Genomic DNA, 25,615 nt, shown 5'->3' on the forward strand with positions numbered 1-25,615 from the left:
TTTAATCTTCAGCTGCGCTGCTGACAGGGAATTCCAGGCATCGCACAGGGAGGGCCTCACAGTAAACAAAGGTCAAACCTGTGAGGGGCGTGGGGAGGGTTTTGGCCCCGCTTCTTCGCAGGGGGGCAGGTTTTTCTCTGAATTCAGAGTTAACGACAGTTTTTTCTCTGAATTCAGGGTGAATGGCAGCGTCAGGCCGGGGTGAGACCCCCCCCTGCACAGCCCCGGCTCTCCCAGCACCCCTCGGCATCACCATCGGGAAATTCAGAATTTCCTGTGAAACATGGAACCTCCAGGTTACCCCCCACCACGGAAACCCTTCCTGGGGCTCGTGTCATGCTCTTACCCAAGGAATCGACCCCCTTTCTGGTACCATCGGGTGTAAAGCTTTAGGGTCATACACTTACTGGTTGGCTTTTTTTTCCTTGCTGCTACACAGAACTCACATTATTTCATTTGCAGTTTTCAGCGTTTGTTTTTGTTACGTTCCTGAAGTCACCCTTGGGGTACCAAGCCCTTCATCTCTGTAAGTCAAACTCGGCAAAGTTAGCAGCTGGAAGATTTATTTGCAGTAAATCCTCAGGATGTTTTCTGTTCCCCTGACAATACAGCTACTGCTGAAAAGCTTCGACGTCCTCCAGGTTTCTCTTCCTGGCAATTATGCAAAGTTTTACCTGCACAATCAGCATTAAGCTCAGACGATAGAAAGTTCTGATCCCAGAGAAGGTGCCTGGGCTGGAGCTGTGACAACTCAAAACAAGAATCTTCAGACATTTATTCAATTCAAATTGTCTTTATGGAAAAATTTATCGACTATTTCAACTTACTTGATTAATGTCACAATTCAAAGTTAGGTAATGTGTTGTGGTTTGGTTTGTTTTTTAAATCAGTTTTCCCAATATTAAGCAAATAATTTAAAAATACGGGAAAGATTTACTGAAAATTAATTGTTTCAAAAGAAACCACAGTAAAATTGCTACTCACCATGTGTAGGAAATAATCTGGAGTACAGTGTTACCCAGAAATGTTCAACACACAGACAGAAGCTGCTGTTGGGTTAGAACATTAATTACACCCTCCGTGGTACTAAACTGTATCTTAACGTTTATGAATAGTTAAAATAAATCTTCATTAAAACTCCACACTTAGTTTAGGACAGCAGAGATCTCAAACACCACCAAAGTTTCCACGTCACCAGCTCACACGAAGCCTTGTGCAGCTGCTTTGGCCCTCCAGGACAAAACCCTTCGCAAAGGTTTCAGAGGCTATCAATCTCTCCCTGAATTCAAAATGAAACACATCACTCCTGAGTCCTAACCAGAAACTGAATGAAAAATACTTAACACTTCAGTAAAATCTGAAATTTGGGTATGTCATGCTTAAAACTGCATCTGGTTCATCCTCAACGAGCGAGCTGGGTTGTAACTGATTTCCAAAGCCAGATGCTGTAGGCACAAGACAACATCTGTCCAGCAACAGCTGTGCAGAGAGCTCAGCTCCTCACAGCTTCAGGTCCCACACTATTGGCAAAAATACTGACAAGTTTTGCCTTTCACCAGCAAAAATGTGAACCCACGTTTGCTTCCTTTAAAATAAAAAAAAAAATCCTTCGGAGAAACAGCAGATGAAGAACTAAGCAAGCAATCAGGCATCAATATTTATTAACACAAGACAAAGGAAACACAATCGATGCGTTAATGGAACACTGTCCAGCCAGATGTTAAATTTAAAAATGTATATCTAATCTAATTTTAAATAAATAAAAACTTTATACATAATTACATAACGCTGTAGTCTGAATTTGACAATGGTAAATAGGTTGACAGAAATGAAAGAAAAATTGCATTTAGGGCTAAAATTGATCTCGTTTTTACAACCTTCTTTTTAGGACAGTTAGTATGACACATCTTAATGACACTGATTTAAATCAGAAATGCACAGTGCAAATTTCAACAAAACAGGACTTGAAGTTACCTGTACCCACGTAGTTTGCTCAGGGAACATTCACAAACAGACACAGAAAAGATTTTAGTTCCAAGTGTTAACAAATCCTGTTTTTTCACTGCAGCTGTTAGCTTGGAATCTAATGGACACCAGTGGGAAATAATTTGCCTCCTGCAGCTGGATAAGCTGCAAAATCAAACCGACACGGAGTGTTTCTTGGGACTCGACACTGGATTCAGCCTTTAGGGAAAAGCATCCGGCTCTGAGCCTGAACGCGCACATCAGTGGCCCTGCTGTTCTCTGAAATCTCTCCGTTTGTTCTGCAGAATGACACCAAGTGACGTGAAGCAAACCGGTGACATCTGCCAGCCCTCCCGCGACAACCAAAGAATCATCGATCCGTCTGGAAGAACAAACCGACCCCACCTCAAAGAGGCCGGCAATGAAAGCTACGCAGCACCCGGTGCTGTACCGTTCGCTACCTCACCGGGGTGAGTGAGGATTCCCCAACACCCTCATCTACAGATGAAGAAACCCGAGGAGTGAAATGAAGTGAAGGCCTTGGGGCAAGGAGCTGGAGTTAGAAAATCAGGGTTTCCAGATTCCAGCTCCATAGTTCCTCCTCTCCAATAAACTGCCAAACATGGACAAAAGCGTTCATTCAATCCGGTCCAAACTGGCCAGCTGCTGGATGCCACTGGCGACGGGGAATGGAATGTTATCTCGTTCTGCGGGCAGGACTGTACGCTTACAGTTCTCCAACACTGAGAAATGTCACATGCTAGAGTGAAGATCGCAGAGTACAGTCAACTTGCAAAATAAAACCCCAAACCGTAAGAAACTGTCGGTACTTAGCCAAATAAAAACAAAAAAAAAATCAAAATAGTTCAAAAATGCCACTTCAGAAGGTCAGTCTGCCACGTACTGGGAATCTTTGATCAAAGACGTGCATTTTTAATTTCTGAAAAATAGCGAGTAAAAATAAAAGACAATCCTAGAATTGTACTTAAAATCCACTCCAGTGGAAAAAGAAAAGTGGTTTTTGAAACAGTTTATCTAAAGCTTTCATTTGAGTAAGAAAAAGGTCGAGACCATCAGAATTTTTTCCTGAAATGGGCAACAATGAAGTGAAGCTGTACTGCAAGTCACTTTGGGCAAGAAAACATCAAAAATAAAGGGATGCGCAACACGTACCAGCGGGACTTTGCTGGCTGACCGGGAGAACAGCTCGTGTGCGCTTCACTCCCCGATAAGGGGCAGTACCAGCGGGATGAGCCCCAGTTACACCTCTCAGCTTCCTCACTTGTGGAAAATTTGTTAAAACTAAAGATATTAACGACTGCACGCACAGGTATTTGAGGACTTACATCTGAAGTGTCCCTACAGCTAGGAGAACAACCTTTCACGGCAGCACAACACCCCGAAATGGCACCGGCAGGGTTGTCTTTGCTACTGCGGGAGGAGCAGAAAAAGGAATTGTTCCAAAACGTGCACCTGGGAACTGAAGCATTTCCAAAGAACTCTTCAGTCTTGACTTGCCAGAACAACTTCCAGTTTCTAAATCTATTCCCCCCACCACATATTTTTTCAAAAATATCATTAGGAATTTCTGGGGTTTGCTTACAGATCCACTGAAAACTGACACGGGATTCTGAAGTCTGGGATGTTAATTTTCACAAGGTTATTTAACGATGTGTTTACCAGAACTGCCCTGGCTCATTTGTGCTTCCTCCTGTAAAAGAAAAATTGCATTCAACTCAAAATTATCAAATTCTTTCTGGTGGATGCTTTGGGGAAAACCAGGTTGGTGCCCCCCAGTTTACACCGGAGCCTCGTTACAGTATTTCTAGAGGGAACAGAATGGAATAACGACCCGACTGCACAAACGGTGACTGTCACTGTGTGTCAAGCTACAGGATTTTTTTCTTCCTTTAACCACGAGGTGTCACAGAGGGTGGAGGCAGAGGCTGCCACTCAGGTGCATCATCCCAGTTCAGCATTTGCACTGCGATTCCTGCCCAGTTCCAGGTGACTGTTTAAATTCAGCCTCTGTTAGAAAGATGTGCTTGAAAATCACAGGTTTCTACATGCAATGACCCACTTCTGGCCAGCGATGAAAGACTGAAATAAGAAAACGAGTGAAAGACGTGTGTCTAACCAAATGGAATTACGCTAAGGACCACAAAAGTTACTCGTCCTTAAAAATTTCTACCTTCGGCTGTCATCATGACCCAAGTTAATTTTCTATTTAAGTGAATTATGTATAATAATATTTACATATTTAAAATATAGGCAAAATTCTTTTTAAATTCAAGAAATATCTATATGAATAAGTAACTCTTAGATTCGGTAAGTTATTGATTTGGTCATGGCACAGTTTTAAATAAGTCGTGTGATCCCATGGAACGAACAGCTACAGTACAGATGGACGTACATTAGAGCAGGGAACTGCAGAACTCTGATGACCCTTTTCTGAATAGTTTATTAGCTTAACTAAATAAACCCTCCCCTTATAGAATCCTAAAACAGTATTAGATAAAAATACAAATATGTACAACAGGTGAAAAAAGTAACACTACCATCAAGGCCTTAGGAATTTTGTAGCTCACACACTTGTCAACTTTGCATTTTCTATAAAGCTAAAGTTTCAGTAAACGGTTACGACGTTTGCCATTGTCTGCCACGATTCCTGTTCTCCGTTGGTACTTAACGCCGTCGTAATACCACAGGAGGAGAGGAAGGGAACGTGGCAGCAATCTCAAACTTGATATCAAGTATTAGTAATTTTCACCAGCTTCGTTTCTATAGCCACCCTTCGTCGTCTGGTGGTCCCGCAAGGCTTCCGAACGTCACGGCCCCCGTACGAGTTACATGTTATAGGCTACGTAGATGGGGTCTAACTGGTCAGCCAGAAAACTGTCGCGGAGATGCATTCGTTGTTTCTCTCCTCTGGAATTGATGGGAATCACTCCAGGATCCACCACCACCACCACGCCTACGATCAGGTAATGTTCCTCCAGGACCACGTTGGTGACCAGAGGAACCAGATCCAGGGCTTCCTGCTCACAGCCGCACAGCTCCACAACCACCACCAGCAAGTTGGTCCATGTGAACACAGCACTGAAAGTTAAAGAGAAAAAAGAAAAACAAACACAAACCCCAGTTATTTTCACAAAGATCCAAAGGTTACAACTCTTTATCCTCAGATGGAGTTTACCACCTGCTCTGGGCTGCGCTTCCACGTGCCCCAACTCCACCCTGGCCCCGATGTGTCAAAGAGGAGTTCAAACACAGTGTGACACACAAACTGAACGCTGCTTTCACTGACTCGAAAACAAACGGTTCCTTACACCACAAAGCAGGAAATCATCGTTTCTATTTTGAATTAAGCCTCGTGAGAAAACACTGAGTCAGCCAGCTCAGTATTCTTCTGATCTACAGATGGGAAATGAGGTGCGTGGCTTGCTGATGGTAACACAAAAAAGCATCTCAATTGGCCTTATTTATTTTTTTTTTCTATTGAATCCTGCAGCTTTGCATAAACATGGACACGTGTCAGCTAGGTTAGGATGGATTCATTTTTCGCAGCTGTTTTACCATTCAGCAATGCTTCTGTGCGTTCGAGATACAGAAGTCTCGATATCGATGGGATGGTAGCGCAGTCCCCTCAGCTCCAAGGTTTCATCCAGCGCTCCAACCACATACAGTGCGTCGTGGCGCTCTGGGGAGGAGAGATGGAAATGAGGGTATGCAAACTACGAAACCAGAAAACGGCAGAAAATAAATGGAATTTAGATAAAGTGTCTCTTTTATCAGACACGTGGATTGGAACTTATTCGCTGCACTGTATGAAAGAAAACTCTTCATTTCAAAGATAAAGGCTAATTTCTGCCGTACCTCCGCTGGCAGCTGTGAGCTCTGTCCGACGAACAAACCCGAGGTATCCAGTGCGAGCCCAAAGTGTCTGAGCAGCGTCGCCAAAGCTCAGACGAGTGTTGAAATGATCGGCTTGAAGGGGTTCGTTGTCGTAGATGGTGTAGTAGCCACTGGCCGTGTGCGGACTGTTGACCCAGATCTGCACAGGAAGGGGAAAAACAATCAGACCCACACGCTGCACGAACAGCATCTCTTGGGTATTACAATGAAGCAGATAATACGCTGTCACAAGAAGGTCCTCTTTTTATCTCTGATTTTCCAGATCCAAAAAATGGTTTGCATTTAGCTCAAGCCTCCAAATATCCTGCAGAACCTTAAAAGTGCATCTTGCAGATCTGCTCTTCCAATAACTGTAAGCTGAGGATTAACTGAGTAAATAAATAGCGGATTTTTATAAAATTTGAAGTCCAAAAATTTATAATGATCTATCAACACAGATCAAACATCCTTGTGTGTAATCAAGCAAAGGAAAGCAAACTGGAAATGACATTATTTGGAAGCCAGTTATGCAAGGTTTGGAGTGGAATACTCCTTCCTTTCTCTTTAAGCTTGACAGTAAGATAACACATCCAAATTCTGAGCGCTCCAGCAAGAATTCAGCTTCAAAAGCCCTGGAAGCATCACCACTCACAACCTGTCACCCAGCAGCTTACATAATCCGACAGAGCGAATATAGCTCGAGAAGCAGCCACCAGAAGCCACCAAAGAGCACAATCTGAGCTTACCTCCCCCAGATGAGAATCTCCGAGAGGCCCCTTTGTCTCAGGATTAACAATGACCACTTTGACTCCAGGTAAAATCTAGAGATCACAAGAGGGAATATGTAATCCGTACAGGAATTATCTTCACGCCCAACGAAAATACGAATTCCCACCAGGCAGAAAGCACGCTAGGACACGTCCACTGCAGCATGCTAACGGTGTGAACGTTGTCCATGACTCAGGAGCCACGTAGGGAGGCGTTCTAGGTCTGCAAATATTACTAGACCTTGATTTTGCAGAATTCCATGTTAAAAACTACTAGGAAACATCTTAATCCGTTTAAAGAAACATGGAATTACCTTCCCAGACTCTGAAAGCAGCAGGCTTTGAGGAGCTCCCCTTTCCACTAGACGTACTCTGCAGGTAAAGAAAACATCGTCAGGGAAAAAAAAGAGCTGAAATGAGTATACTGAGAGGTGAGACAGCTCAGCACCACAGCAACATTTTATAGAGAGTTATTAAATAAATGTAAATAAACTTACTGTACCTGTCATGTCTCAAGGATTTCAGATCTACGTACACCGTGGTCGGGTCAGGTCCAGATGTTCCCTGAAGAGTTAATTAAAAAAAAAAAAATGTATTTACAGAAGCCAGGGTAATTTCTCCCTGAGCTCATAAACCTTTCCAGGGATTTCTTGCTGGCAGCAAAACTCCTATGAACATTTCCCCAACTCTGCACTAAGGGAAACACTTCAGGAAACACACTGTTTTCTCTCTACACCCAGTACCACCGGTGTGGGATGCACCTTGAGTGGGGAGCTGCTATGGGGACAGCCCAGGCACCCTCAGCTGCGAGCCCTGGGGCAACGAGAGCCACTGTTTCCGCAGAAATAAACAGCTCCCCAGTGCCGGGCTCCAGTTGTTTGGGCAGCTGTGATCTAATCCAAACCCAGGGGAGCTGCTGACACCTTGTGCCGGCTGTTCTCCGCAGAGCAGATGCTGGGCTACGCTGACAACGCAGAAGCGTGTGCCGATCGGGAAGTTTGCAGATTCAGAACGCACGGAATCGGGAAATGGGATGCCGGGGACCACACGTGCAGGAGAAAGCGCCGGCGTTACCTGCAAGCAGATGGCAACGTTGACTCTGGATCCGAAGGTGGTGCTCACAGCGCGAGACGATAGGCCGATGTCTTTGAAGAGTTTGGAGAAGGAATGAGTGAGAGACACTCGCGGCCGTTCCTCTGCAACCACCACACAAGTCCGGACGCAGGACAGATTAATTCCTCGTGCCTGGAAAAGACACAGATGAGTGCAGAGGGCTGGAGGGGTTAATTACTCTGCCACACCCCACCGATGCCTGTCCCCTCACAACAAGTGACATTTGCTTTTTATCCCTGAAATTACTCAGAAACGAGGGACAAGCCCTGTTCTTATGATCAAGTTATTTCCTCTTTTCAGCTTCTATTTGTAATTACGTGTCTGAGCCAGAGCCTGGAAACGCTGCTAGGACAGAACACGCATTAACAGCGCTTCTTCCCCTGCCACAGGACGCAGCCTCGTGTGCTCCTGCAGCGCTTTGCAGCGCAGAGTACATCTGGTATTCACTGCTCATACAGATGGAAACCAATCCCGGTGACAGTAAAGTCATTTACTGGGATTACAGAGTCTTCAGCAAAACTGGGGCCAGAATCCGTTATATCCCGAACGCCCGGAACAGCCCGAGCCAGGTGTTTGAACCTGTGCAGTTTTCTAGGACACACAACAAAGCAGAGACCTCCAGAGCTCTGTGCCACCAACAGAACAAGGCTGAGCCCCCATCTCGGAGGTGGGGGTACGCCGTTTCAGTCAACCCCCTGCAAAAAAAGCCACCTCAAGCATTTTATGGAGCTTTTTCTTTTTTTTTTTTTTTTTTCCTTCCTCTGGTTCTCTGGTTTCCAAGGAGAAAACACCTCTCTTTAGCAAACTGCCTGACGTGTGTGCTTTACACCATGTGCTGGCCCGAGCCTCCGCTGCAGACTGTTACATAAACCATCCTTCTGCAGAGCCCTCTGCTCCCGGCGTCCTCTCGGCAGGGTTTGCCCAGCAGCTCTGACACCCGCCGGCAGGGTCAGCGTGCCGCCTCCACTGCGATACCGGCACCCTCCTCACTTTCAATCCTTTTTATTTCCTAGGGCTGCAAACATTTTTTTTGTTGCTTTTGCTTTTTGAGCAAGCTGTGGACGGGAGATTTGTGCAACAGGAAAACTGTTGTGTTTAACAATCCTATCGCTTTGCTTTACTACCACCGGTTCCTTAATTTATGTAACAGAACATTCAGGAAACGTTTCTTACCTTTAACATTTCAACCTGGTTTCCAAGTCCCTTTGTGCACAGCTCCATGACTGAATAGGAACAGAAAGTGTCCCTTATTTTATACTGGCTGACAGTAGATAACCAGAGAAAGAGATTGGATTCCAGCTCCATAGGAGGAATTAAAATCGACTGGTGTCCAGAATACACACTGTGAAGAACATGAAGGAAGAAAACATTTTTGTGCAGCACGTCGTTATCCTTTAGTTAATATTTACTGTGTTTTCATGGGAATAGGTTGGGGCACTCTGCATCTGAGGCAAATTGAGAATCGCTCCAGTGCCTACCTTCTGTCGTAACATCATTTAAAAATACAACTTACACACACGAATGTGCACAAACACTGTCAGACTGAAGGAAGAGAACTGGCTCAACCACCCAGAACAAAAACTCCCTCGGTGCAACGTGTAATCAAGGAAGAGAGGCAAGAGAAACATTTGGGAGCCGGTAATAATTGGCAGCACGAATACACATCATCAAGAGAGGATAACATCTTGCTGATGGACAGGAAAAGGGAACACACTATTGTCAGCTCAAAGACAAATTCTCCTCTTACTGTAAATTAGTCACTTTGGTAACGTCAACATCATCTGTCATTACACCAGCGAAAGACTGGACTGCCGTTTCCCATTTATAACCTCGTCTTTTCCTTTTTCCCCTCTAAAGACATACCTGCAAAGGCACCAGAGCACAAACCCAAGGCCACAATAGGGGTCCAGACAAATTGCGATCTGCCGAGAGGAGTAGAGCTCACACTGAAGCTTGATGGCCCTGCAGAGGCCACTCACTGCTGCGTGGGACATCTGCAACACGAGACAGAGGAACCGTTGAAATTCAAGGACATCAAAGCAGGACTTCATCAAGACAGGTTGGTAAGAATAAAGGTAGGTTTGCCTTGATAAAAATTCTCCATAAACTATGTTTCTTCTTCCTTTATTTCCAAACCAGAGGCAGAGCAGTGCAGAGCCCTCTGAGCCACAGCAGACCTCAAACAGTGACACCAGCAGCTACTGCTTGAAAGCTTTAGGCACCTCGGACTCCAAACACAGCTGATCATTCATGAGAGTCTAAGGCTTTTTTTTTTTTTTTCATTTTTTAGCCTCTTCTCTGTGTCAACTGCATTCCTGTTCTGCTCTAGGTGGGGGAAAGCAGCAGCTCGGAGCGATGCTAGCTCTCGGCTCGCGGCTCTTTCCCAGGTAGCTCTCCAGTGGGAGGCAGCAGCAGAACTCCTGATGCCCACTGCACAGACCTGTCCTGCAGAGCAGAGCTCGTTCTTCAGCACAAAGTCACCCCGCACCCTCTGCAGCGAACCCATGGCTTCAGCGGAAGAAACCTTAACCTACAAGGGCCAGCTTTGGTGGAGGTTGAGGGGAGAGGTGGTTCAGAATATCAGCCAAAGACAGGACGCCAAACCCCGTGTTCCAGAAGCATCTCACTGTACCTTTACTCCTGTAAGCATGCCTGTTGTGGAAACGCTAAAATCTAGATATGCTAACATTTCAGGCGTAGGTGGCTTGTAGATCTGAGAGAGCCGCTTCCTGGGCAAGTCATCTGTCCAAGAAAGGAACAAAAGCGGTTAATCTTTGCTGAACTGGAGTTTGAAAGGAGAACACAACTTTCAAAAAGCCCGAGATGGAGGATAAAGCTTTCTGTTAATTCTCTTCCAAAAGAGAGAGACTAGTGATGAGACTCTTGCCAAAGCTCCCATGTAGAAAATTATTTATTCTCAGGAAAAGGGAGAAGAGACCAACTTGCTCTTGTCTCAAGGAAATTAAGTTGTCTGCAACGTGGCTTTTCAGTGAAATTATTTTCCATGCATAGCTCAAGAAAAGCAGAAGAGATGTCGGCAAACAAGGTCAGACCTAGCTCGTATCTTTGTTTGTTTTTCTAAATATTTAAACAAATTCTTAAGAGCCGTCCAGTTAGCATCTGAAATGGGGGACAGTCTCTTTGGAAGTCAATGGTAACACCTACACAGAACTTCAAAAAGTCTTTCAAGCCCGCTGACCGCACCTGTGTCAATGATGGTTGGCCAGGTTTTCACATCGACAGCAGCAGCTGCCTCTCGGGATTTCAGGAGTCTCATTAAGGTCTGGGTTGTGAGAATACAGGCAGCTTTGCTGACCTAAAAAGATAAACACTTACTAAAAAAAAGGGAAAGACAAAAACCATGTCCCAGTGGCACTGTCATTGCACGATTTGATGTTGAGAGAGGATTTTACCATCTGCAGCCAGCTTCCCCTAACACACTTGCATTCATTTCTTTGGCTTTTGCGCCACTGCTCTCTACTCTTCCCTCGCTAAAACCCCAAACGCGACTAAAATGCAAATAACCGCGTCAGGACCTTCAGAGCAGGTGAGAACATCACCCAGTCTACATCCAGCTTTCTCCCCATGGGTACGATGGGCAGGCATCCTTCCCTGGTTGCTGGCCTTGGGAAGTAACCACCAGCAGGGTCTGCAGTTGTGCAGCAGTAACGAGCGTCAGGGGGAAATTTTAAGCGCTAACATCACATTAGCATCCCTCAGAAACCACCTGTTCCGTAGCGATGTGTCCTGCCACGTACGCAGAGGTGGTTCTCCCTTGCATTTTAGGAATTAAAACCCAGTTGTGCTCCAATCGCTGCTGTCACGTAAAGAGCGCGGGAGTTTGGGCAACTACGTTAACCGCTCGTGTCCGAGAGGCCGAAGCGAGCGCTCCAGCCCTGCGCTGGGCTCCAGCCCCGTTACTCACTTCCACGATCATTCGCACAGTGGGCAGAGTAGCAGTGAGGCTCTGAGCGTGAGGCGGTCTGACGGTCACGGGGATGCAGCCAGCGTACAAACAGCCATAGAACGCGGTGATTAGCTCAATGCCTGCAAGGACACGACAGGCTGAGTGTCGGACGCTGGTGGACGGACACCTGGGTGACCCTGAATACTTCTCCAAGCATCCGTTACAACTTCCATCAGAAGGTACAGGCGCTGGTGGCTCCCACAGCACAGATGTGCAACAAGAACGCTTCAAACACCGCGGGCAGCACGACACGGCAGCTAAGGAAGCTCAGCACAGGGGACCGGGAGACTAGAGAAGCCTGACCCCATAGAAACCCAAACCCACCTTACGGGAAAAGGGTGTCCCAAGTGTAACTCCAAAAATCAGGACAAACCAGAACTGTCTGGCAGGGCAAGAAGTGCAGTGAGCATCCTGCACACGCCGAGCGCTGAAGCTGTGTGCTACGGGCACAGCAGGCAGACCGCTTCCCACCGCTCCCCGCCTCCCGCGCACCCACCAGCCGCGGAGAAAGGGCCCATTTTCTGCACGGCGGGAGGCGACGGCACCCGTCTCCACTGGAAGCCGTATCTCACAGCAAACTACAAGTTTTCCCAGGATGAAAAGCTGCCAACGTGACTCCACCTAAACAAGATCCGCTTAGAGCAGGGGCTGAGGAGTCCCTGGCAGGGTGACCAGCGCAATTCTCCAGGACACGCAGTCATAAGTTTCTAATAACTTTGCAGCGCACATACCACAGGGTCTTTGATAACCACAGAAGCCTTTGAAGTTTTTATTCTAAACATCATGACACAGCAAAGATCTAGCCAGGAGCGAGAAGGTACAAACTGGCTTTTCCTAAACTCTAGAAAAACGAAATTTGAGTCGTGATATTGCAACTGCAAGGCGTTAGGACAGTCCTCTCTGGAGTCAGAGCTAGATGAGTGAGTTATTTAGTCCCTAAGGTATCACTTTTTCTTATATTTCCAGTTCTTAATAAGAATTCAAAGAAACACTGCATTTCCCCAGTGGGATGCAGTCATTATGAAATCTTGCTTACCAGGAGGATAAAGAAGCACCACATTGTCTCCTGCGTTGAGATGTCCTTTGTCACACAGCACTGATGCAATTCTCTCGGCTTTTTTGTGCAACTGAAGGCAGGTGGCTGTGCACACAGTGGTTCCCTTGAAAGGAGACAAAAATGCTCTAAACGGGGCCTGGCACAACGCACGGGTCAGTAAAGGGCGGCTGCTGCTGCAGAAAATAAACAAACCCTTGCTTGCTAGCGTCAGTCTATAGCTAGGAGTTATCTATACCTAAAGGCTGCTGGCGTTTATCCACTACAGGATCCACAAGATCGAGATGGAGTTAGAGCTGCTCTAGAACATTCTACCTTCCAGGGAGTCAGTTCAGGTCTTCTTGCACCACAACCTTGCCAGAATATACTCAACAGGGATACAGCATTAAATGGTTCAGGAACCAGTGGGACCTACAAACACGCTCGGTTTTAAAATGAAGCATTGAACCGCGACAGACGTTTGAACGAGGTGACCTAGAGGTTCAAACGGACAAACTTCAGGTTACAAGCCTATGGGCAAAATCCCATACAGAGACTAAACAGAGGACACTGGAGTGGGCAAAAGATTTTAAACACAGCCTCTAACTTGTGCTGAATAACTTGCTGTGGACCCTAAAAAAACCCAACGGCTCAGCACTGACTGTACCTTGGCATTTAAGAGGAGGAAGAGGGGGTGGTCAGGAGTTGCTTGAGCTCTCCACTGTAACACCTCTGTCAGGAACTGGTGCTGAAACAGAGAAGCAGCAATCAAACACCACTTCAGAGGCAGTACAGTGCTTCACATCGCTGCTTTGCATTCAGAATCCTTCCCCATTCTCTAGCTGTGACAGTAAATACTGATTTACCTTTTTAACTAAATCATTGTCTTCTATTTGACCAAGATCTCTTCCAGAGGCTTGAGCGATTCGCTTCCCAGCAACCAGGTTCCCCACCATCACAGAGGCAGGGCCAACCCCTGTTGGTAAAGAACAGCCGCGTGAAATCTGGACTTTTAACGCCAACGGGAACGGGCTGCCGGAGAGCAAAAGTACAAGGGTTCTCTGGAGGATCCCACTGTTCCCGGGCACGGATGCAAGAGAGGTAACGAAACCTCACGGATAGAGCTCAGAGGGCATTGCTAGCCTCCTCTTCATCAGCAGAGAGAACCTCCAGGAGTTCAAAGGCAGGAATCAGAATATCCGACTGCCACATGCACAGAGGGGCCCCAGACACACCCCAGCCACAGGCCACCAGAGCAGCAGGTAGGACACCGAGCGCTGGAGGCATCACGCAGCTCCCTAGCTCTGAGATCAGGAAATTCAGCTTCCTAACGTTCACCAAAAGCGTTACCTGGCTGTTTCTGCCTGGGTTTTGGCAAGTTCGTCACACACGTGTGCGGGCACATGAGGATGTTGCAGGGGTGCAGTGAGCCCTCCAGAAAGTGCTGTTTGGTTTGAGAGATGTGGATCCCTCCCAACGGAGTTTTTGGCAACGTGTTGGCTGGCACAAGAGCAAGGCAATATACACCCACTTGGTGAATGCTGTCAATTGCCTAGAGAAAGGAAAGATGGTCACTTAATTCTTGGTACTACTGGGGATACTCTACTGTCACCAGCCGCAGAGACAAATCCCTGAGCTCATAAGGTGCTGGAGGAGCAAGGCAGTCACAATAATTCCACTTCACCGCTGTAACATCAGGGAGCCCCACGGTAAGAGTTAAGTGCTTGTTAGCATCCCTGCCTTTAGAGTTCATTTCATACATGAGCAATCCATTTTTAAATCTTTCATGACCAAAAATCCCAGAATACACACAGTGGCTCGATGAATCATATGATTTTCATCTTGGGATTTTATCCATCTGTCTCCTCTGAGCCATCACGCTCTGTTCCTTTCTGTCCGCCTCAGCATCCAGGCATATGATGCATTATTCAGACCACCAGATACTTCCCTGATTTATTTTTTTTTTGTGTACTTCACAACCTGGGATGTTCCCAAGAACGACACGTGCAGTGCAGGCAGCTCTCAAAGTGACTATTCACTACTCATTCTGCTGCTTTCACCTTTCTCTGATGACTCTCTCCTTGCTGGAAATGCATCGCCAAAGACAAGGTTTAAAGCATAACTTGGAGCACCAGCACGACCCAAGACTAAAAGCAGAACTCCTAAGCTTGAGCACTAGATCTGCTCTGCAGTGCTGAGAGGCAACTGTGTTTCCCTGCAGTCATCTCGCCAGCGTAACGCTGACCGTTTGTCAGAGCCTACGCTGTTCTGCGCTGCAGCCGCTTTCCCAGGACCTTCAGGACACAACAGAACAGCTTGTAGGCAGCAGATGTACCCAGCTTGTGACCCTGTAAAAATAACCTTGTGCCAGGAGGGGTCAGGAGCCTGGGCTCTTTCCATCTGGGGCACGCTGACGGCCTCTGATCTGCCCACAGGCTGGAAATCTGCGCAAACTCACCGCGTCCACCTGCGTAAAGCCGGCTTACCTGCAGCACTCGACTCATCCACTGGAAACTGTCCTCTTCAGACGCATCCGGCCTCTGCTCTGCAACCACCACGATCCTCTCATCGTAGAAGACGGATACTGAGAACACAGCAATCCTAAGGAAAAGGAGAGAGCCACATCGGCACAAATTCCAGTTTTCCTCCTTGGGAATAGGAAGCCAAGGAAGCAGACTAAAGAGAGAGCTCTTAAAAAACCACCCAAACTACTGCAGAGACTGAAAAGTAAATTTTACAGAGACAGAAAGTTAAATTTCCCATGTGGCTGATTTATCTCGTTACTAGATTCCTTCCCCTGAAGTACACAGACTTGATGAAAAGCTAGAGAGGAGAGTTGGGAGAACAGAAACTGTGTTGCGCAGGATCAGGCCAAGGACTGTCTAAGCCAAGAACATATTTCCTCTAACGGAGCCACCTGAACCAGTTACAGGAGAGAAACCACAGCCCATCCTAAAGATCCTGTTCCCCTACAGAACATGCAGCAGCCTATGGGGAGGGGCAAGGTTGATCGTGCTAACCTTCCTCTGTACACGGTTTTTATTGACTCGACTGCCAATCCAGTTGCCACAATGTCATCGGCATTATGTCTACGTCCGCTAACTGTCAGCAACCCGTCCATCTTTCCAACCACAAACACCAAGCTGCCCTGAAAGACAAAAAGGTGTCCGTGAGTAACTTACAACAGGCAGATATTCCGATGTCTTTGATGACTTGGATTATTTCCATTGAAGGCAAGTAGAACAAACAAAAGACTACAGCAAAGCAAGCTCAAAAACTCGATTACGTACAGGTCCCACAAATCCCAGCAAGCCGGAACGGACGAATGGCACATCACCCACTGGAGAGCCAGCCGAGTTCACGGGGATAACCTGCAACAGAAGGGAGGACACTGGAGACCAAAGTGGATTTGCCTGAGGACAGAAAAGCATTCTGCCCATCAAGAATTGCACTATACACGAGTGAAGTGATGAGAAGGGGAGGGAAGCCTTGGCACAGTCATTGTTTGAGCAGTGGGGGAGACCTTTATGAGAGGGGAATGCTGAATATACCGAACTGTCAGGAGTTTTTCAGGGTATCTGTTTAAAAACCAACATTAACACTTGAGTTACAAAACCAAGAGATTACACAAGGCTATTGGTCCTACGCAGGAAGCAGGGAAAGATGCGTTCTGCTATACATACCTCAAATGTATTCTTTGTCACCCCTGCCAGCCCATAATACATCATTCCTCCTGCTCTGGAGCTCACACAGATTTCACCGATCTCGTCTGTTTTACAGAGCTGAGGTGGGCCATCGGGTTTCACGATACACATCATTCCTAGGACGAACGGGACACTGTTAGAACAGCTCGTGTCAGAAGGGACACACTGAACCGCGCCCGGTACGACGGCACGGTACGGGGACTGCCTCGCCTCCCGCGGCACTGAGGCTGAGCACGGGACAGAACACTGACCCGTTCTTTTTCTAAAATATCCCAAACCATTCGCAAAAAGGTCTTAGAGGGGACACCTGCGCGTTTTTACCTCCTGGCATCACGTGGCCAACGTCCTGGACAGTGAGAGCAGAGTTTTTATCTTCAGTGTTGACACGAATCACACCAAAGCTCAGCCCGTTCATGGACAGGATGGCTCTTCCAGGTAGGGGTGCCCCGGGGACCCCAGGCCTTTGAAGGACACAAAATCAAGGCACACGGGCTATTGTTAGATGAAGAGATCACAGCAACGGAAATATGCGTTATTTCAGTGTCTCTTCTTTGCATAACAAATGTAAAACTGGGAGATGGCAGTAAGGATTGCCCCCCAGAAGAGCCACGTTGATCAGTAAGAAACAAACCATATCCTGGGGCAAGCGCAACGCTTCTTCCAGCTCTTCAGCTCACCCCGTGTTAAATACCAGCTCCCAGGCCAGAGGGTGACAGAGCTGTTCATTACAGAAGGCAGCAACGGAACAGACTGGGAAAATGACTGCCCCAAATGATATCCCATTTAATCTCAGATTCAAGAACACCGCAGTAGCTGTGGAAATCAGGAGTGTGAAGCAGCAGTGCACAGTTGAGGTGCCGTACATCTTAGAGGAGAAAAGGCACTCGTGTCTCAGGAGGAATGTTTAATGACTCGACTGCTTTAATACCTGAGCACACAGAGTAAATGTCAGTGGAGGTTATTACACGCTTAAGTCAACTCTAACCAAGCGATGTGTGAACAAACCTCGGCCCGGAGCACTTAATCGAGCAAACAGAGTGCAGGCTGTACGCCCCTCACCTCCGTATTGCAATGGTCATCGCTTCTGCAGACGTGGCACACGGACAAATCGCCTCTGGTTTAAGCCCATGGCTCTGGAACAAGCTCAGGAAGGCATCACAGGAGGAAACAGACCCTGGAAAAGAAAATATACCACCGTGACTTTACATAATTTGATTTAAAAACTGTCGTAAAATAACCTGGAAATAGATGCAGTGTATCTGCAGGGTGTCCATACTGCATCCCTTGTGAAAACACCACGTAGCATCTCCCAAGTTACCAGCCACAATGGGGCTGAAGTGCCCACTGAACGTGGCCTGGGAAACGGCGTGTTCTCTTCAACAAGTCTGCTTTTCTCCCCCAATTTGCTTCAGAGTTGTTACATGCTCTCAGCACAACAAAAGCCTTAAAACACTTTCCAAACCCCTAACAATTACTGTGCATATGTAGGGTCTGTTTCCATGCAGCACGTGTAACCAAAACACGCCTGATGGTATTCCAAGCATCCCTTCCAGTTGGTGCCACGGAGCCAAACATTCTTTGACAGCATTCCTTGTAGATTTTTCTGGGGATTTTTTCCCTTTCCAAGTTCTTAAAAGCCTTTACCTTACCCCCTGTGAGCAATTTGAATCCAATCTCACTGTGTCTCACCAGAATTCTGGTTTACACACAAGCTCTCTATTCAACTCTCCTGTTCCTTACCTTTGCAGGATCTTTCACAACTCAAGGGTGGAAGCCCAGAGAACCCCTTGCCCTGGTGCTCAAGCACCACAATCCCCAGCCAGACAGCTGCCCTAACCGAAACCTTCTCGGAAGAATCTACAAAAGGAGTTAAGCTTGAGCCTGTGAGATAGCTAGCGGAGAAAGCTCTCTCCTGAAAACAGCAGGACGCGCGTACTCACAAGGATTTGCACCATCGGTTACAATCAGCATGCGTAGGGAACTCAGACTGACGTCTCTTTGGTCTCGATGGGCCATCATGGCCCAGTGCAAGTCTCGACACTTCACTAAAGCAACTTTTGCTGCACACCAATAAAAAAAAAAAAAAAAAAAAAAAAAAAAAAAAAAAGATAAGGACAAATAAAAAGCTTTCCATGAGTCAGTTTCATATGAATACACACTCCAACGCTCCCACGTGAGAAAATTCTCCCCACAGCAAGCAAGCTTTAATGAACTGAGCCTGCAGTAACAGGAAACCCCAACGTGCAATAGCATCTGCTGTGGCACACAGGCCACTCGGCCACCGCCTGAGCCGGGGTCTGTCACTATCGCAGCCCCTCCTCCAAAAGGCAGAAATCATTATCACCATCTCAACTATCTTCTTGGTTTTGTTCGCTTCAAGTACACGGGTCACGAGGTCCCCACCAAGGTCGCTGACATTCACGTGGCATTAGGACTTTGTGCATATTTAGAGTTTTGGCCCTTGGGATGTGTCATGGAAGAGCAAGACGACAGGCTCTAAAGCATTTGAGATTTTAATGCCCCTCATTTATCCTGAGAACTTCAAGCTGAAGTTATGGAACATACACAGTTACCTTTGTGGGCATGAACCCTCTGCACCCACGAGAGCGGACAGGTTTTCATCACGGAATAGGGCACACTGACAGTGTGCAGTTTGTTCATTACATTCTGAAAAGCAGAAAAAACATCTTTAGGAAGGGGCTCACAAAACCCATTATGAAGCAGAAACAGGAGTCACCGTCACCCCTCATCAACCCCCATCCCACCAGGAATTCACACGAGTCTACTGAGGACGCTTCTACACTTCCCTCCGGAGAACTGCGGATCCATCAGGGAGAGAAACGGTTGACTAAGAGGTAATGGTCCTCAGCCACCTCCCCAAAGGTTGCAATTCTATGGATTTATGAAATGCTTCAGGAAGTCCTTACAGGCTCAACTCACCGTGAGAATGCCATGCCACAACCCCGCGTCCTTCTTAAAATCCAAAACATTCACTATCGTTTCACCTGGAAAAAAGAAAGTTGTAGTTTTGAAGTGAAATGTGCCAGGAGAGCTGCGACCATGATTCATGCTGGAGTCTGCACGCAATTTCCATCTGGCATTTGAATCCCTCAGATCTGCTCCCAAGTACACACGCAGCAAGTTCAGAGCCTCGTTTGGCTGATTATACGTTTTACCAGGCAGAGCTCCTTGTTATGCAAAACAAAACACAACCTGAACATCAATTAAAGAGAAGGAACGCATCCCAGAGAGTTGCACGAAGAGGACGTTCCACCTGCAATGTTCATCAGCGGAGCAGAAAGGGTCTCGCCCGCATTATGCATGAGCAGGGGAAGAGAGCGGGGAACATCATTCATGCGCCGACTCCCAGAAGCGAAATTAAAGCGATGGCTTCCAAAAGACAAACTCTGCATTTTCAAGTACTATGACATACAGGTCTAAAAATAAAGTTTAGTCACGGATACATAAATCAGCCTGATTTGCAAGGGAGACCAGACTAAAACCATATCCTGTAGCAGAACTCGCTGTACTCCCGCCAGCAGTTAGCCCAAAGGCCTCACGTGACGGGTCCGGAACCAGTTCATGCAAGACGTGCTTTGGTATTTACACACGCTACCAAGAACAAAAGTCTGGACAGACATTTAAATGGGTGATAGTACAGCGAGAGGGAGACTCAAGCTCATTGGAAAACGCTCCCCTTCTGATTCATCTGCTGCCCTTCTGATTCATCAGAACAGACCCAGTAACTTTCTAGACGTGATGCAAACCCCACTTTTTACTCCTCAGTAAAATGACGTCGTTTTGGATGGAAGAGATGACAGACAGTCTTCACTTCTATTTTACTTCCCCCCCCCCCTTTTTTTTTTTTAAGGAGATACTATTGTGTGTTGGTTACTCCCAGACAGCTGTTAAAAATATGAGGGGCAACCACCGAAAGGATGCCACTGAACCTTCATTCCTTCAATGTTCCTGCGACATCACCTACCTTCAGAATAGTTGCAGGCCTGAGACAAGGCTTGGCAGTGAGCCAGCATGGCGATCCGAGACACCGTGACACCCATGACACTGCCCTCTTTGCTCGTCTTGTACTGCAGGAGAGGAAAAAAAATCAGGATGTGACTCTGGATCCCACATGTGGAGGATATGAAATCACAGAATCCGTATTAAATAAAGTTTTCTTCCTCTAAGGCCGCTCAGTCATACTCAAAAAAGTACCTGCTTGGAGAAACCATCAGCAAAGCTCCCTACCGAGAAGATATTCAGGTAGGAAACACGTTCAGGTAACTCCAGAGAGATGCAGATACAGATGGCAACTGAAGGTGTTTGTGTTTATTTCACTCTATTTCTCACAACAGCTCCTCCTGCTCCTGTAATCAAACTGAAAAGCCAATTTCTAACTTTGGAATAGCCACATCGCTGGTAGCGCTTAAACCACGGCAACTCCTACAAGTTGCCTTGCTGAGGTGGAGGTGTACAACCCAAAACTAGCTCTGCTAGGAAGAACAGAATATTCTACAAGAAGAAATTTCAGAAATGCGTGTTATCAAGTCCGCTGCTATCTCAGAGAGCTCAGTTACCTCCAGGACCAGCTTTCTGGAACACGAACGGTTTCCAGTTCACTCTGAGCAGCACTCAAGACCACAAAGGAATTCAAAACTAAAATAAGCTTCACAGCAGGTTGGACACAGCGAAAGATTTGCTTCCGTGGCTAGAAACCGGGAAGTTTAGGGTAGTGAGGTGAAAGTATGATCTCCCCGGTGATCAGAACATTAAATTCAGCTCACGGAAACGACTTTCTGTTCCCCATTCACTCCTTACCTCGATATACGCTGGCTCCGTTCCTGCCGCTGAGATGTTGGGCTGCCAGTCCTTGGGAGATTTGGAGAGATATTTTGAATCTGTCACAACCCATTTGAGTCTGGGCCAACCTAGAGCCAAAATTCAAGTGGAATATTCATACCGGTTTATTTCTTGAGGGATTTCTATTCTAAACCCCCATCATTTGGCCAAGTTCAGTTACACAAGCAAAATACCGATCCCGGCCGAGCTAGCGGCCAGAAGGTTCATCTCGTGTCTCATCAGGGAGTTGAGTGGGCAACGAGGCACATCCTCTACGCAGGGAAGATCCCTGCAGTACTTCTAAATATAGCTTCTTGTATCCTTGATAAATCTGCTTCTGAACCTGGCAAACGCCACCGCGGGGATCTGAGGACAACCCTGGCTTTTAAGGTGGATTTTTCATGACTTTTGGAACAGCAAAGCAACTCTGTCCGACACACGGATCAACCTACACCACGTGCATAAAACCTACAACAGCCAAGTGATGCTCTCAGACCAGCTGCTCCCTTTGCCACCCCAAAATGCATTCAGATTCCTGGAAACTACTTTCAGACAGTTCAGCTACAGCAAAAGTACAATCAAAAGCAAGTATGCAAGCGATCTAACCTTTAAACTGCACAATTTCTCCATTTTGGGTTTTTGGAAGCCCTTTCAGACAGACTTCAGTGGTGAGGGCCAAAGCGATACCGCAGCTTCCCAGCAGAAAACCGATCTGCTGGCCGCCGGCGTCCTGGGGGAAGAAGGGGAAAAGTCATTCCTGGTGAAAGATAACGTAGGTCAGCTTCCCCCTTACCAAAATCCCAGGTCTGGCAATGCTCTGGTAACCGGACGGTAACATTACGGAACACGTCGGGAGGAAAAAGAAGAAACAACCCATGCCCACAAACACGCTTTCCGTTTGGTTTGTCCTTCTCCTCCCTTCTCCTTCTCCTCCCACATCCAATGGCTGGTGATGGTTTGAGATGAATCAATTGCTCCTAAGCTGACATAACGACACTTTTTGGAAGATGATCTACATCCAGCACAACAGCCTGCTGGGTGAGAGTGGGGACGTGCCCACAAGCCAACAAAAGCCCAAAGGAAAAGGATAAAAATGCGGAAGGGTTACGTAATCTTCGGCACACCAACTCTGCTCTTTTCAATTAATTTTCTTCAAAAATGAAACGATTCTGTAACTGGCGACAGATCCCAGAGGAATTTGATGATTCTCAAAGGGAACCCTTTATCCATAAAACAAATATTACACTGGCAAGACTGGACAGCATCGGACATGAAAGCCACGGAAAACAAGGGCTCATGCCCAGCATCTAGGCACTGCGCATACACCGTTTATTTTCGTTAACGGAAGCCCAGATGCTTCAAAAAGGAATTGTGAGGCCAAAAAAAAAGCAAAACCTATAATTACACTGAAAAAACAAAGCCCTTCTTCCCCCAGGAACTAATTTCTGTTGCGCAATGATAAAACACTGAAATGAGGCAGCTCAGTAAGAAATCTGGTTGGGTAAATACTGGGAGAAGGTTTAATTTGGTATTTGGTTGCTACAGCAGCTGTCGCAGGAAAGCAAAGCTCTGTGACTCCCATCCCAGGGTAGCTTACCACTTCATCACCACCTCTCTCGCCGTAAGTTTGCCATTATCCTGTCTCTTTTCTTTCCTCTTATGAAATTCTACAGCTTTAGACAGCTCTTGACATGGCAATAATATGGCAATATTGCAAAAAATTGCGGTAAGGGTAAAGAAACCATTTTTGTTGAGCACAAAATTTATAAAAAGTGCCTCCAAGTCTTCAGAAATACTCAGCACCTTCGGTCTCTAGCAAAATCAAGAGACTGGCAGACGCTAAGCGTGGCTGGAAATGAGAGCCCGTTCAGATCAGCGGGCAGATTCACAGCAGCATCTGTGCTGTATGAATTATTTGCCCTAACAGAACGCAGACTACAGCATCTGGGTGAATCGACCATTCCCAGCTCTCCGCTCAATATATTTTTCCATTTTCAACCACGGGTTCGCAGGTCTCGCACACTGCGTCGATCCAGAGCTGCTACGGCAGCAGCTGGACGCCGTGCCACACTTCCAGAGGTGGATGGTCTGACTCGGTTTCCACCCCACATCAGCCTCTATCACTCCTCTCTGTTCCATCAACGTTACCTTTCTGGTAAGAGGTACCTCTATAGGCACGGGTATGACTTCGGCGAGGAGACAGCCGTAAAACGCCACCATGAACATGACCGGGTCGTTGTTGGGATACACCAGGGCTACCTACGATTCACAAAAATGTTCTGTTAGTGGAAATGCAAGGAAAAATCGCAGAGTTCAGATCTACAGAGACTGAAGGTCAGCACTGATGAGCTCCTCGCGCAGTAACATCAGCATTCCCCGTGCACACAGAGCCAGAACACACAGATCTCAACCACGGTATTCTCTCAGAGGTGCTCTTCCTTAGATGCATTTCAAAGTCCAGAGCCAAGAAGCTGCTTAGAGAAGAGCCAGTACGACTGAAAAAATCACAAAATTTCTTTCCCAAGGAGCCTGTCCCCAGGATAAGAGTCTTACTATTGAAACAACAAGATTTTAGTGTCTGTGATAAGTTCCAGCCCCCGCCCCAACCCTCTTTTTATTTCAGCGGGAGAACCAGCCGGTCCCAAACTCATTACCCTATCTCCAGGTTTCAACACGGGTTCATTTTTGGTCCCCAGTTTATTAAGCAGGGTGTAGGCCAGCTTGAGACTTCTGCTCCACAATTTGCCTAGAACACAAAGAAGAGAGACTTGCACAACTCTACACCAACCTAGGACACAAGAAAATATTTCCATTCTTGACCGCTTTTACCATCTTCTGTTTCAGTTCTGCTGCTTTGTCTACAAAGCTCCCAAAACCCAGGAGGGGTGTTTGCAACCACACCAAGACCCAACAGCCCCACGTTCTAGCTTTACGGAGCAGTTTGGCAACAGAAGCCAGGGCTCAACGCACCGTAGGTGAGGGTATAAACTGGTTTTCCCGTAACATCCAGTGCTGTCAGACAGGGACATTTCGCTTGCGTGGTTCCCCAGCGCTGCAGTGCCGCTTCTAAGGCAGGAGGCCAGTTACAAACAACTCCCAGGGGCTCTCCCTTCACCGGTGTCATCTGCCGTCCCTCTGGCTTGGGCTGATTTGGGTCAGGCTGTGGAACTAAAAAAAAAAAAAAAAAAAAAATTCAATAATGTTTCCAGTTCGTTTTTGCCCATGGATGACCAGACAGTTAAGCTGGAAAGAGGCGCTGAAAACAAAACGTTTGTCCTCGTTGCCTTTAGGTTTAACGAGCCCCGTCACATTTCACTTCCCAGGAAATGCTTTCACAAAACATTGTCCCCTCCTAAGGTGCTATTAAAAGTTATTTAATACAACAGCAAGGAAGGTAACACAGAATTAGAGAAAAGAAAAAGAATCTAACAAAATACGGTTGTAATAAAATTACCAGTAAAGACAATCCCTTCTGGGAAATTAATTAAAGTACCCTAAAGGGGCTTGAAAAAACCAATTTAAATACTTTTATTAATAAAGTTGTAGTTATTGTAAGAAGTTTAGGGTTGAGGCGGCCACTCGAAGCGCGGCAGTACGGTGAATTACTTCAAACATTGGTTTTGTGTCAAACTACTCACGAAGACTACTGCTAGCTGCAAAAAGCAAATCAGAGTCGACTTCAAAAGCAAGAAATAAATCCAGCGCTGGGCACGCCTGCGGGTTTGTAACACACGATTAACAAAAAACCATTATTTGGTGCTATTACCTTCCACAATTTCTTCAAAATCATCCACAAAAAATTCTTTCAGGGGTGGCCTTTTAGGTCTTTTCAAGGTGTTAAGCAACTGCTGAATTTTCGTGGAGACTCTGCTACTCACGGGAACACCTGGAGGGAAAGATTTGGTCTAACAGCAGCGTTCATCACCTCTATTCCCATTTACATCCCACCTCCTTCCACCAGAGGATAGTCCTCTTGGGGTGCCCACTCATTTTGACAGCATTTACTCCCTCCCAAAGCCTGATTTCCGTGTCTCTGACACTGCAATCGCCGTAGCTCTGCGCCCGCCCGCAGTATCGATCACCCGCCGCGCGAGGCTGCCAGCAGAGGGAGGACCCACCAAGACCAGCAGCGTGAATTCTCCCCCTCTGCAGAAAGGTTTACGCCAACCAGCTCAGAGTGAGCTCTGTCGGCTTCGTGGAAGCTTAATTATTGTTCAGAATTAAATTATTTCATTCTTCTTTCCTTTCCTTTTGGGGACTCTAGGGCAAACGCTTTCAGAAACAATTAGCCTACCAATGCATTTGTGATGTTTCTCTTAAAAAGGAGAAGAGG

The 25,615-nt window shown here is 46.7% G+C and overlaps 1 protein-coding gene across 1 annotated transcript; it reads right to left on the bottom strand.

Moving 5' to 3' along the window:
* Nucleotides 1-4,452: 4,452 nt before the first annotated feature.
* On the bottom strand, nt 4,453-25,187 carry DIP2B (DIP2 disco-interacting protein 2 homolog B (Drosophila); the record flags this gene model as incomplete). Its single annotated transcript, XM_010087890.1, has 32 exons — nt 4,453-5,064; nt 5,542-5,665; nt 5,842-6,019; nt 6,606-6,680; nt 6,941-6,998; nt 7,129-7,190; nt 7,701-7,871; nt 8,913-9,081; nt 9,603-9,733; nt 10,372-10,481; nt 10,944-11,055; nt 11,665-11,786; nt 12,743-12,866; nt 13,407-13,487; nt 13,606-13,715; nt 14,090-14,291; nt 15,226-15,340; nt 15,760-15,887; nt 16,030-16,110; nt 16,423-16,559; nt 16,765-16,904; nt 17,503-17,617; nt 18,384-18,503; nt 19,017-19,110; nt 19,384-19,448; nt 20,429-20,531; nt 21,262-21,371; nt 21,889-22,012; nt 23,431-23,541; nt 23,937-24,028; nt 24,253-24,450; nt 25,049-25,187. Coding segments are annotated over 32 exons (3,954 nt in total), but the record flags the coding sequence as incomplete, so codon positions are not given.
* Between the last annotated feature and the right edge of the window lie 428 nt (nt 25,188-25,615).

The sequence above is a fragment of the Pterocles gutturalis genome, unplaced genomic scaffold (assembly GCF_000699245.1).
Source record: "Pterocles gutturalis isolate BGI_N339 unplaced genomic scaffold, ASM69924v1 scaffold38201, whole genome shotgun sequence".
NCBI classification, from domain to species: Eukaryota; Metazoa; Chordata; class Aves; order Pterocliformes; family Pteroclidae; genus Pterocles; species Pterocles gutturalis.